The sequence below is a fragment of the Haemorhous mexicanus genome, chromosome 8 (assembly GCF_027477595.1).
Source record: "Haemorhous mexicanus isolate bHaeMex1 chromosome 8, bHaeMex1.pri, whole genome shotgun sequence".
NCBI classification, from domain to species: Eukaryota; Metazoa; Chordata; class Aves; order Passeriformes; family Fringillidae; genus Haemorhous; species Haemorhous mexicanus.
The window spans coordinates 24,337,781-24,351,924 of NC_082348.1; the positions used below are offsets into that span (position 1 = coordinate 24,337,781).

The window sequence follows — 14,144 nt, forward strand, 5'->3', positions numbered from 1 at the left end:
TTGTAGTGGCAACTGTGAGGAACTGTTCTCTGACTTGTAAAAGCATGGATCTTGTTTATTGAACTGCAAGGATTTTCAGAACCTAATCAGCTGCCAGGCAGATCACTATTGGCCAATCATCAGCCTTGTGCTTCAGTAACGAGAATGAAGTAACGGTAATGAAGAGTTTCTTACAAACTGTTGTCAGATTGTACACCTACCAGATGCTGGATTTAATATGGCCTCTGGTTGCTTGTTATCAGTCTCATCCTATGGAATACTCACTATGAATTACTTCTGCTTTAAACATTCCTCTGAGCACTTCACCCTGGATCTTTGAAAGACTGTATAAATTCGATACCAGGAGATAACCTTTCTCCTTTTCCTTTATTCTGCTATCACTGTCCTGCATCTTGGCTATTTTTTTTCCCACTTCTAGCAATTTCTGTTTGAAATCTCTAAAATAAAATGTCCTTTCTTCTCATTTAGTTCATTTCTGCTTGGCATTCACCTCTTCTTTTCTCTTCCTATCAAAATAGCAATCTAACGCTCTTTCTAAGCCATTTGAAGTAGGTTAAGCATAATGCTAAGTACACATTAGTGGGTAATATCCCTTTAACTGTTCAGATTCAGAGAAGACTGTGGTTAGTGTTTTGTGTCTTGTTTTTTGTCAGTCCCAAGAATAATCCCTAAGTGTAACTTTTAGTTTATTTTCAAATAATTTTTGTTGGTATATTTTGTTTATGCGGTACATTGTAGTGTCTGCATTTCACCAGATTCAGTGTCTGAATTCTTTTTTAATTTATCCACCTTATCCCTTCCCCCTCCTTTTGTTTCTCTGAATTACTTTTAAACAGATGCGCTCAGGTCAGCTTTCCCGAAAGCTGTGGGGATCAAGCAAACGGCTCAGCCAGATTTCATCAGGAGAGACTGAATATAACACTCAAGATTCCAAGTGATTGCTGCTTCTACATTCTCTCATGGATTCCAGAAAAATGTTTAATCTTTTGGTCACTTTAGATGTATAAATATGTAATTAGGGCTTTGAATCTGAAGCCCTTTGATTCTTGTTGATGAAGAACTTATGGTAGAGGTACAGTAGTAAGCATATGTACTCATGCAAGATAGCCTGCTTGCATATTTGTCCTTAACTGTGTTGACTTGTTCACAGCAAAATCCCTCTCTCAACAGCTGCTAAAACTGTGTTTTGGGAGGGCTAAAAAAGCCCTGAACCATCCCCCGAGACGTCTTCATACCCCCAGATTACTAATTGAATTTAAGATAAGTAGCATTTGATTTAAAGCTGACTAGGGCCAGATGCTCCTTGATAACAAACAAGATATTTGGCTTTGCTTTGACAGCACTGTTATTTCCCGGTAAATTAAACCTCTGGTAGTTGGAATGTTGGATTCAGAATTAAATAGATGATGGTTACGACCTTCTCAATACGTTTGTTAGCCTAATGGACTTTATTACAGTTTGTTTGTGTAAATGGCTATTGCTCTCTTCTTTTGTGTAGTTCCACTTTTAGGATGTTCTGCAAGGAACATCTGTGTTGCACTACTTTTTCAGAAATTGCTTTAAGTACAGACACGAATAACTTCAAAGGAGTTGGAGGTGGTGAAGGAGCTGAAGGAGGTAGGAAATATTGCTGCTGAAAATTATTTATATTGTTAAGTAAACTTAAGACATATACCAAGAAATCCCATTATATATTTAACATCTTGCAGAAATACCCAGGAAGACCTATTATCTAAATTGGTCAAATATCAATCTGCTTCATTAGGAAGGCAACTCCTGCAAACAAAAGATAAATTCCCACTGCAGAATCATTATGCAACATTGCAGCACAATTCAATTAAAAATAGCACCTGTTTGTGTTTTGGCTTGGTGTTCACCAAACCAGTTTTTAGCCATATTTTCTTTCTGTAAAAATAAACAGGGAAAACCAGATGATATATCCATTTTCAAAATGCATTTAAGACCTGGTAAAAGAAAATATCAGATCCTTATGTGTGCTCTATCAAATTGCTACTATGTTTTGGAGAAGCCATTACTCTTTTTTGGTTTTTTTTGGTTTAGCAATACATGATGATAGAAGGGTGTGCATCTTCCTATCAATCTGATATTTTTCTAGTGTTACTGATTGAAATGATAAACTCTATACAGTTAGAAAAGCTGGGTGCTGGGGGAAAAACACGAATTTCCAGATGAGCGTGCAAAGGTGTGTGTATGTGTATATATGTGTATATATGTATATTCATATGTATGTTTTAAAAGAAGAAAATCCCATGTATTAAAAGAAGAAAATCCCACAGATACAAGGCAGGTGTAAGAGATTGTTAGGTAGTATGATCTCTTTTGGGTCCCCCTTTCTTCCCTCTCTACCATCGCTTTTCTTGTTATTTTTTATTTATTTATTGACATGAATGTGTGTTGTATCTCTCATAAGTGTTATCAGATATTCCCTGTGGCTGGGGAGTTGTTGAACTACCTGAGGAACATAATGTATAATCTCATTTCATTCACTTTAAGCACAATATTTATTGACTTTATAGAAATAATATCTCCTTACCCTGCTAAAGGATAATCTTTACAAGTTGTGTTAGTCTCATTCAAACTGATTTCTCCTCCTTGCTTTCTTTACTGGAAAAAAAAAATCCCTCCTGATGGCTGATTGGTGTACTTTGTAAAGAAAGCTGTGTTGCATTTTCTTAACTTTTGTAAATGAAATAATAAATCAGATTAGTGAACAAGTGGGTCTATGCATAGTTGCAATATTCTGCCTAATCACTGTGACAGACTGGATTGTCTGGAAAGTTAGAAGAAAATAAGAATTATTTTCCTGAGTCTTTTGCCAAGAGAAGATTGAGCTTCGAAAAGTAGAGTGGTGTGGGTTTGTTCATACTCCACGCATGTAAAAAAATGTAAATTAACCCACATCCTGTATTTTCAAATAAGCTATAGATAAGTGAAAAATACTATTTTTAATCAATTACCTATCCAGTAAGAATACTAAGGATACTGTGGAAGTATTAAGTTTGTTCATGAGAATGTGAAGTATGTTTGTCCATTATGATTTCATGAAGAAGGGATTTCAGGGGAGCTTTTGTAGATTAGTTTAAAAGTATTTCAGCTCAGAATGTGAGATCTTTCTGTGTTATGGGAGGTTGGAAACACTCAGTTGGGGCATTGAATTGATGGATTTTATAGGTATGCATTAATGTTGTGTTTAAATGCATAGACAAGGCTAAGTGTTTATTTGGAGGGAAAGGGGGCAGGAAATTATCATATTTTAGGCTATGAGAATGAAGTGGGAAAAGGGAGACGGGTCTTACGTAGTGTTTGGTGGGAGCACAGTTTTCTTCTTGTCACTTGCACAGAGGGGTTTGTATAAGCATTTTAAAACATTCTATGGTGGGTTAGGTACGTTTATCCAACAGCTGACTTAACATTTTTCAATATTAAAGAATAATGAATGTAGTGTGTCAGTTTAAGTAAAATACAATGTTGCAATAATTGAGACCTTTGACATTTGAATACCATAATTTCAGTGCATCACAAGCACTGGGTGATGATCACAAATACCTGGGACAGGTGTAAATGTGGGCAGTTCTTGGGCTCTCAAACTCAAGGCTGGTCTGTGCTCAGTACAAAACAGCAGCAGCAGAATGAGGAGGGGGCAGGTGAGCTGTGAGCTGCTGCTTTATGTCACAGGTAGAATGGCAACATCCATGGCCTTTGGATCTGAGATCTGGTCCTTGGGGGTGGGAGGTGTACACCATCACAGCCTGGCATCCTTGCCAGAGGCCATCTGGAAGGACCTCCATAGCTGTGATAGTCTGCACTTTGCCTAAAACCAGCTTTAAATAAAAGATGAGTTGTAAGCGTGAGCATTAGCTGGTATGTTGTTTCTTTTAGGTTTAATTTATTTGCATAAAAAGTAGAAAATAATGTTTAAAAATAGAAAATAATTCTTCTGATCACCTGTTTAGTCAGTTGAATTGCAGCCTGTTATGCAGTGCACTGTGAATTGGTGAACTGACTTTCATAATTCTTTGATTTCCTCAAGTCAGTAAAGCTTAGGATCCCTTTTTTTTTTTCAGGTACTATTGGTCAAATAAGATTCTCCTTTGGTTTTGTTCAAAGGTTTGTTTAAGTGTAAAAAGTAAAGTTTTGAGATTATAGTATTCCAGTGAGGAGTTTAGAACAAACAAGTCTTAAGTGACATTTATTTCATAGCACTACATTTGTCAAGATCTTCTTTGTCATATCTTCATATGTTTAATTTTTGGAACAACTCTAATAATATTTATCAAAATTTAACATATGCTTACCTTTGAAGATGAGTAAGTAGGAGTGTAAATATATATATCTAAAAGAAACTGAAAACTGACCTACTTTTCATACCTGTATATAAATGAGATTAAGTAGTTAGCAGAATTAACTTCTTTGTAGCACAGTTTTGAACTTGCGTACCAAAGGATATTTAGAAGACATCTCCTTTATTTCAAGTAAAATGTTTCTTTCTACATTTCTCTAAATCAATTTACTTATAATTCTTGATAGTATTTTTAGTTGTCTTTTTAGCTCTGGTTGAGAATCCCATCTAGTCTTTGCTGGGTTTGAACTATACAAGCATACAGAAAGTAAAATGCTCTTCAAGTTAGCATCTGACTGAGGCAGATTTTTCTGTAACCAGTGTAATTATCCATTGCTCACTCCTAGGATATCTAGAAACCACATCTTCTATCATCCATGTACCTTACCAGCACAACATCATAATCCCAGTCCTGAAGTAACTGCATTTGTCCTGATGGTTAAGACACATTGTGGAAATTAGATTCTTAGGAAAATAATTGTTTGATATTAAAAAGAATTAAAAAAAAAAAAAAAACACAAAAAAAATCCAACAAAACTACCCCCAACCCCCACAACTTCCCCTCCAAAAAAACCCAGACTCACCCACATCCATATTACAATTGTTTTGCTAATCTGCAACATTGATTTAATCAAGCTTTTTTCCCTCTGGCATGCCTTAGATCATGCATATTATCACAAAACAAGTTTATCAGTCTTCACAGGCTTTAAATGGCCAAATCAATTGGCTGTCTTACAAGGATCCCCAAAGTTGTATTTCTTTGTATTGAAAGTTGTATTTCTTTGTCCTTTAAATGAGTGCAAAGAACTAATTTTTCGCACTGGAAAAATTCACACTGCAGGAATGATAAATTTATTTTTGTAATGCACAGATTTGGTAACTCCTGCTTTAGTCAATGGGAGCTGTATACCTCACTTCCCTAAACTATGTCTTCCTCCTCCCTGTTTCCTTTGCAAACCTTTCCCAATCTTAATGAACAAAATCATTAGAAAAGATAAGTAAAGGAACCAAATGCTGCACAAAGCTTTTACTGTGTATGTGTAATTAGATAAAAATGTGTATCTATATACAGATTATAGAGTGGTAGGGAGCTTTAGAGCTAGAAGGGGTGTAGAGATGTCAACCTCCTTCTTCCCCTATATTGAGTCTCTGTAGACACATGCTCTGTATTGTCACCTGAAACATTCCTGTCTTCCACTGCCAAAGGCACCTTGCTGACTACGTTAAATGCTGAGCTGAGGTGCTGTGAATATTTTTTTTCCCTTTCAAAGAATTTTAAAAAGCGTGCACATTAAATGCATACCCTAAAGCGAGCCTAGGGCCTGATCCAATAAATACTGTTATGTGAAAGCACTACATAGGCTTGTATTTATTTGAATGGAATTCAAGCATGTGCTTCAGTGCTTTCTAGGTTGTTTTATGCTTTCTGGCTTAAAAGCTCTGTTGGTTTTGGCTGCAAACATGACACTTGTTGGTAGTCTCCTTTTGGGGAGAGTAAGTTTCCATGGTATCATACATGTGAGTTCATTGTATGCTAATGTTAGAGTCAACTGAAGTGTTTGGAAGATGTCCTTCCTTTCATTCCAAGGAGCCAATCTTATTATTACTAAATTGCACTTGTAAGCACATACTTTTGAAGGAAGCGTTTTCTAAAAAGCTACTGCATTAAAAAAATATATTTAAAATTTGATAAAATGCTATTATTCCCTTCTTCAGTGTTATGGATATCAGGTGCCTGAATGTAAAAATGCCTGAGTGGCACCATAGCATGCTCTGCATTTCGGTTGAGTGCCATTCCCCTAACTGCAGTCTTGAACACCCCATAGGTGAGGAGCTGCTTGCAGTGTTTAGTCAAGGGTAGCCTTTGTTCAGTTTTAACTCACCTTTTTGCTGTGCATCTGTGGAAGAAGACTGGATTGTCTTTACCTATGTGGCCCAAATAAAATAGGTGTTTCACTTGTTTTCAATAGAGTTGCTTCAGTGTGTGTTCTTCCTAGTTTTGTCCAGTGGACTTGAGAAATTTGGCAGGTATTTCCAGAGTTCAGGTCTATGCTTATACTCAGCACAGACATAATTTCATCACACATCTTTTGTCCCAGAAGCGTGATTGTCAGTATAGATTATGGTTTAAAGCTGCTAAGGTGTTTTGAGATTGGAATATAAAACATCCAGCCATATATATCATAGATCTAACTGAACTTGGAGGCCACTTGTTTATTTAGCTTCCTATCTAGTCAGGATTTTCCTCTCAAGGGAGCCATATTTTTTGCCTTGAAATAGCTTTAAAATAGACTTAAGTCTTGCACCTGACAGTACTACTTTAGTCATATGCAGCAGTGAGCTGTTTCTTAAAGAAAGCCATGAGTGGAAAAAGGAATTCAAGAAAAACTTGCAATACGTATTCTGATTCTGCAGGAGCAACTTAGGAGATGATTAGAGAAATGCTGCATGTGAGACTTACCTCCCTTTGGTCGGTGTTTTGATGGAAGCTGTGATGCTACTCAGTTTGCCTGATGATTTTTTACTGAAGCTAATCAGGGGGTGGAAGCAAAGGCCTTACAGCAAAGTTAACCATATCTTCTGCTAATTCTTAGAGATTGTGCGATTACGTGATTACAAATGGATCTTTAAATGCCAAAAAATGCCTTTTTAAAGAGTTAAATGTTAGGTCTGAGGAGTGTTGGAAATAGCTACGTTCAGAAATGAGCCTTCAGGCACTATAATGAACTTGCTGTCTGTCTTCTGTGCAATATCTTTTTCCCTCTGGGTGCTTTAAGAGTATACTGTATGTCTTACCTTGTTTTGATCAATATGTTTTAAGAGTGTGTATATTGGCTAATGATGGATTTTTTTCCTGTACAGCATGGTGGAAGATGTTTTAAAATTTTGCACTTTTCTAGGATTTGCAAGTTTGTAACCTGAAAATTTTTAACATGCACACTTTTGTACATAATTAGCATTGTATATATTTAACATGAGTCTGAAGCAAATAAAAGTAATTGAATGCATAACTTCTCCCTTTATTAATAGCACGAAAATTAAACTAAGTGTGGGAGTACACTGAATGAACAATTCTTTTATGTAGCAGGTAAAAAGTAGGCAGTGGGAACAGCTGACTCAGTGTCCTGTCTTAATTGTGTTAAGGCAACTTTTTTTTTTTTTTTTGGTGGAGAAGGAATCAAAGTGGACATGTGAATGTATAGGCCCCTTCAAGCTTTGACTAGCTATGATTCTCCAAGTATTGCAACAAAAAGTGTCTTCTTGCTGGGAAGGAGGTTTTTGAGACATGCACTGAAATGAGGAAAAGAGTCCACTAATGCATATTGATCTTTATTTATAAAGCTGAAGTACCTCACCCACTCTGGGACAAGCATCTCTTTCCTTTTCCCTCATTGTCTTCCCTATATAGTAACTTTTGCTGCAGAATGTGGAAGGCTATGGATTCAGGAGCTTGCTGTCAGTCAGGAGGAAACTGAAATCTGTTCCAGGCTCATGTTCAGTTGGTTTCTTACCCCTGCAAACAAGAGAAACCGTGCTGTGAGCTCTAATGTGAGTGAGACTACTCTGCTCTTATCTGTTCTGAGGGTTAGATCAAGGCACCCTTATTCTGAACAAGCAGAGCTTTGACTCCATCATATGACATGAATTTTAGATTTCTTAATAAAGTCCATGTAATTCTAGGTATGGATTCCCTTGTTCTGGAATTCAGTGCATTAGGGCCAAATTGGCATTTCCCTGGCTTTCAATAGAGGAGCTGACTATTGGGGCTCTTTCTGTGAAAGGTAACTAGAATTTGGAAGCATAAGCAGCAATGGATGCAGTGCCAAAGCACACACTGGGTTAGTCAGACATCCTTTGGAGTGCTGTCATACTGCTGGCTCCTTTGGAGCATTAAACAATACTCACATTTTCCCCAAAGAGAAATGGGACCAAGGGATTAAGTAACTTCTGGTGGGAGGGACAGGCACCATGTGCCAGGAGTCTAATAGAAGCCTCTCTTCCTTTCTGTCTGAAGGAGGATATCAATTCAAGTGATGCATTTACCTCAAAAACAGACGTGCTCCTGTCACTCCCTGCAGCGTGGCTTTATCTCCTTCCACTAACAGCATGGTACCTTCCCGCAAGCCCTGGTGGAGGTAGAAACATTTAAAATTATTTTCAAGCTATGTGAAAGGGTAGAATGCTTGTCACAAACAGGCCAGTCTCAATGGCACCAGGACTACAGACTAAACCTCATTTACCTAACAAAGAGGTAAAGACAAAAATAGGTGAGTTATCTTGTTTTAGAAGTTGATTTTCTTGTTTTCACTCTTAAAGGAGAAAGCATTAAGGAAGAGAGGAAACTGGTTTTTTTCACACAGTTATTCTTAGATCCAGTTTGGGTTGAGCAACAGCTAGCTGGGTTTGTTAGTGCACAAACTTTATAGTACAAGATCAAACACAGGGATGGGAATCATAGAGGTCCCACTTCCCCAGACTGACATCATGAAATTACGTATACACTACTGAATGTGCAAATTCAGAAACTATTACAGAGATTAAAGTTAAGAGTATCTGCAAAAAGATTAAGGGGGAGTTTTGTACCATCTGCATGCACACCACCCCCAATACCCAATATTTGGTGGCCAGTGACTGGGAAGATCAGAGCTGCCTAAAACAGTGTTGAGCAACACTAAGAGGAGTATGCATTTCATTGGCCCTAATCCATTTTCTACAATGAGCAATATCCAAGGCTCAAGCTCTTAGCAAGAATACAATTAGCATTTTGTAAAGCTTGACAGGCAAGGAACCCACACTGAGAGCGAGCATGAATGCATTTAAAATGTTTATCATGCTACAGCTTCCTGATGGAGAACTACTACTCACCAGAACTGGAGGGGTGTTTGGTTCTTCATGGTACTGGAGGATTCTTTCCTCTCTTGTCTCCTGCAGTAATGAGCACAGATTTAGCTTCCCAGGCCATAAGGTAAGGACTTGGAGCTATCCAGGCAACATGACATCAAACAATTTCATAACACTGAACAAAGCAAGCACTTCCCCTCGAGCAGAATGGGATGGCAGGATTGACTCTATTTAATAGATATGTGTTGTACCCTTCATCACTAGCAGCAATTTACTGCAGGTTGATCAAACAGAACTCACACAATCCCAACCCTGAAAAGCCTCAAAACTTACTTCCACTCAATTAATCCGTGGGTTTTTTTTAAATTAGTACTATCTCTGTGTGCAGAGATAGTACTAAGACTACCAGGAAAGTGGTAGAAGCAAATGCCTGAGGTGCAACCTTTGTGAAAGAGAATAGTGAATAATGGATTTTCAGTGATTAAGTATTTGCTTGTTTGTCTTCAAGTAGGTATTACACTGAAGAATTTCCTTCTGTGAACAGCTGTCATGTTTCCTGAGGTTTGCTGCTGAACTGAGCAACAGTAAAGAAATAAAAACATAGGAACACAGCAGGGACTTGGTACAGCACAGGGCTTCCAGCCTCCTCTGAGAGAAAGAACAGAAGTTATTTATAGGGAAAAGACTGCCTGCTAATCTAGTGACAAGCTGATTAAATGAATACCTACAACTTCATCTAAATTCTAGAAGCACACCCATCTCTTCACCCATCCACCATCTCTTCATTGTTACCTAACTCTTAGTACTTCCTCTAACCATGAATTTTGATTACAAGGAGGAAAGTATTTAGGTTGTTAAAATATGCACCACAGAGATTGTTCCCTGAGGAATTAGCTGACATGCTGTTTCAAGGAGCTCCTCCCCACTGTATGGAAATCTTTGTGCTTGATGCCTGAAGTGTTTTTCTTTCAGCTAGGCTGGTACATGTGCTTGCTCTGTACTGGACATTACAGGCTGTGCTCCCTGCAAGGACACCAGTGCCCAAGTATTTTCTTACACAACTGTTTGAATCTCAAGATCTCCCTCTTCTGATTGTTTCTTCAGACCTTTAGATATTTAAGCCCCTTAATCTGTGTTTAAGTTAGGGCTTCCCAAGCAGCAGGTAAGACAGAACTTTCCAGAACCAAAGTGCTTTGTATCTTAACACTTCAGGTTTATCTTTTCTTTTTTAGTTCCTCCATTCCATGCCAGATATCCAGCATTTCAACAGTATTTCAAACATTGCAGAGCTTCTGTTTGTGAAAAACACTTTGTTCAGTAACACTGTTGCCAACTCCTCTTCCCAACCAAAGTTAAGTTTTAGGAGGAAGTGAAGGGTTACTGCCTCATTGGCATTTCCAGTTTCTCTAGGGAGCAGCTGTTTGACATTCTATAGCTTTGTAAGGCCTCAAAAATGCACACTATTTTTACTCCTCCACACCCTAGTTACTGTGTTCTGGTGTGCTTTACTTACACCCATGTGAGTTCTTTTAATGTCTGGGTCCAGGTAGTGGGGGTTAATATTAAAAGGAACTAATCCTAGAGCCTGCAGGGAAGGTGGATAAACAATTGGCATGTCATTGGTGGTATTGATGCTGACAGTAGCAACGTTGGTTCCTGCGCTGGATCCCATGTAAGGAATCCCATCCTGAAAGACAAAAGCAATGATCAGTCTGCAGCACCACAACTAGGAACTCAATTCTGTGCCATCTTCTATCACTCTCAGAAACTCATCAGTCAGATCAGACTTAGTGCTTCCAGCTCCTCTCATTGCTAACTTTACAGGTGAAAAGCAGAACTAGAATTCAGGTTCTGAGGTGGGCAGTAGCTTCTCTGTGTCAGAGAGCTAACTGCTGCCTGCCTTGTACTCACTACTCTTAGCTATTAGTACTGAGTACTATGCTGTGCATAGAATGCCACACAAATATGCAAGTGTACAGGTAATCCTGAACAATTTGTAAAAATAGAGCTGTCTTGAGACAACTGGTGGTAATATAACCAAGTAATTATCCAGACTTAACTGGCATTTGGACATTTTCTGGCTTTCCTTCCCACAACAGAAGTTAAATTTTTATATATTAAGATAAGCCTAGCTAACCTTTATTCTTGGCAGCTGGCTGTACTGTGGCTTGTATAAATCTGCATAAAGTCATTTGCAGTTCCACATTGCTAGGGAACACCTTACTTCTGTTCTCCTCCAGAGATGGTGAATCTTTCCTGTGCCTTATGAGATTTACCAGCTAGACTGGTGCTGCTGACCAGAGGGGCTCAATGGCACTCACACCTCTCAGTTCCAAGGGGATACAAGAATTATGTAATTTTCAACATCAACAGGACACTGTCTAAAAGGCACATATGAATCCAACTTTATCACCAGTTTATTTGCAGACAACCTACAACATGAACTCATCTATATCAACAAGATATGAAGTGGACATCTCAAGCTGAAAAACAGGGTTTCTGGACACAGACTGAATCCTGCACTGGTCTTCTGACTGGTATTTTGAGGGGTTTGCTTCTAGGGTTCTATGTAGCATTGTACATCCCAAGGTCTTGCAATCCAGCATCTAGAAAACTGCTCTAGGAAGACAGACTGCTGACCTTAAGTCTTTTCAATGACTCAAGTCTTATTTGGCCATGGTTTTCAGTTCACCAGGCTGTTTGAGATGGCTTGACATCTGAAGTATATTAGATATAAAAATGCAGAATCAGCTTGGATTTGTCTGAACAAAAGCTCATGCGTGAGATCCAACCATTCAGACTTGGCCAGAATCTATAGTTTTACCTCAAGAACTCTCTTCCTGATCTCATGTATCAGACAGTTGTCATAAAGAGCTTTCAGGAGACGGAATGTGTTGCCACCTCCTGCAGAAAGAAAGTTCAGCTTATTTTGCGTGTTTTCACCATCAGTTTTAATTGAAGCCTTCACAAACTTGGCAGGCACTATGAGTTCTATGCTCTATTCAGGGCAGTATCCTGCTTTGAGAAGCAGTAAAACCAGAAGCTTCAGAAGAATGGTCACTGGGCAGGCCATGGGCATGCCCTCAGTCATCCTTGTAAGGCTGCCACTGTCTGACAGTGACCTCTCTTCCAATACCCAGGACCATGGTATTAGGCCTGGAACTTCTTGGGCTTGCTAAAGTGATAATACAGCTGTTATGATCATGTTTTTACACTGTAGTACTGTTCAAAATAATAATTTGAAATTTACTGGAGATGAAGTTCCATTAATAAATCTACTTTCCAGCCCACCACTAAATTTAGGGTCGTAGGGCTCCCAGTTACTGTCTTCTGTAGTTTCTAGTTAACAGCTAGAAGGCCTAACAGCTTAATTGTTGGTCTTCAGTGCCACCTCTGAGTAGGACTAATCCAGTGCCCTATATAAACCTTCACTGGGGAGTAAGAAGTAAATCTTACCAATAAATATTGCTTCAGATTTCCTTACAGCTTCCACTGGATCACAAGATTCATGAATGCTGTCCAGCCCATAACCTTAAATGAAAAAGTATTTACCTTTGCTCTGTCAGTTTGGTGGAAGAAAGATATGTTCAATCCCTCCCTGCCCACCTCCTCCAACCCTGAGCCAAATATCTCAACTAGGGAAATTTCAGAGAACTCTACAATGTAAAATAGAGTCTACATCCTATATTAGTGCAGGGCTTCAGCATCCATCTGTACAAAAGGAAATGTTTGTTTTGTGGAGATATGCACCCAGCATCTAGGAGTAGAGCATTTCATTCAGCAGGTGCAGGCTGAGGCACAATATCCTCCTGAGCATTACCAGGTAACTAGAAAATGAGAAAAAAGCTGTTAGTCCTCAGTTTGGCTATGCTGAAGTCTGACAGGATGTGTTGGTTCTAGCACTGCTTGTGCTAATACCTGATCTGAGAATTGTTTCTGTTAAAATCTCTGACTTTGATAGATTTGCCTTGCTGGGGTTAAGAGTACAAGAAGTGTCAAGAGAGGCAGAAGAACATAGGCATTTGATAGCAGCAATCTTCCTGCAACTCAAGGAGCAAAATGTGCTGCCCAGGCAAGTGAGTACTGATTATTACTACACTAACAGCTCCAAAGTTACCCTTAACAGCGATAGATACCAGGTGGAGGTCTTGCTGTAGACTGCTCTACAGAGATCTTTGCTCCAAGCAAAGTTTAGCTGCTGTCCATCATGGAACTATCTGGCTCCATGATGTGCTTTAAGTAATGGTCTTCACTTAAAACCAGTGGCTTGAGCAGAGGTTTAAGATACATGGGAAGAAATGTTCTCTCATGTGATTAACAAGGATAAAAATATGCCACTTAATAGTTAAGGATAAAATCTTTCTCCCTGAAGTGGACAGAAGTGTTTGCAGCAGGATTTCTTCTGGAGGCCTCTAAAACATCTCCTTTCAGGCAGAAGTCCGCAGCTGACTCCGGCTGCTCCCTGCCCTTGCTGCCCGCACCGCAGCAGCCTAGCCCAGCCCGTATGCCCGGCAGCGCTGCCGTCCCGGGCCGCTCCGTGCCCGCAGCCGGCTCCCCGGGCCCGGTGCCGGCCCGGCAGCCCCGGGTACAGCCGGCGTGGCCGCAGCAGCCGGGCCGGCCTTACCCAGGCTTTCAAACTTCTCCCTGGCCGTGCGGGCGTAGGCGTCCCGGTCGTGCAGGGCGTAGGGGATGAACAGCACCCGCTTCACCTTCCTGGGAGAACAGAGAGGGGAGAGAGCGGTCGGCGCGGCGGAGGCGGGGGCCGGGCGCGCTCCCGCAGCCCTGCACGGCGCTTACTGCCCGAGGAAGCTCTGGATGTGCTGCTGGCAGTGGCCCAGGTACCCCCCTCCGTGCAGGGTGGAGTTGGAGATCAGCAGCAAGCGCCGCGGGCTACCCATGCCGAGCCGAGCCCAGGCGAGACGAGCCGTGCTCCCGGCCCAGC

At 39.9% G+C, this 14,144-nt stretch overlaps 2 protein-coding genes across 5 annotated transcripts in view; one reads left to right on the forward strand and one right to left on the reverse strand.

Annotated features, from left to right (window-relative positions):
• Positions 1–7,371, forward strand: part of NBEAL1 (neurobeachin like 1) — a 78,383-nt gene extending 71,012 nt beyond the window's left edge. For all 4 annotated transcript variants that reach the window (XM_059853232.1, XM_059853231.1, XM_059853234.1 and 1 more), the window contains one exon: positions 837–7,371. In XM_059853232.1, coding sequence (XP_059709215.1) covers positions 837–938 — 102 coding nt within the window. In that variant the 3' untranslated portion in view covers positions 939–7,371. The remainder of the gene's footprint in view (positions 1–836) is intronic.
• Positions 7,372–7,674: 303 nt separating this feature from the next.
• On the reverse strand, positions 7,675–14,133 carry LOC132330637 (alpha-aspartyl dipeptidase-like). Its single transcript, XM_059853250.1, has 8 exons — positions 14,000–14,133; positions 13,827–13,915; positions 12,659–12,733; positions 12,027–12,106; positions 10,716–10,889; positions 9,227–9,286; positions 8,405–8,487; positions 7,675–7,874 (listed from the first exon to the last, which is right to left on the reverse strand). Exons 1-8 carry the CDS (start codon positions 14,098–14,100, stop codon positions 7,796–7,798), a joined length of 741 nt encoding a protein of 246 aa, XP_059709233.1. The 5' UTR covers positions 14,101–14,133; the 3' UTR covers positions 7,675–7,795.
• Positions 14,134–14,144: the final 11 nt, after the last annotated feature.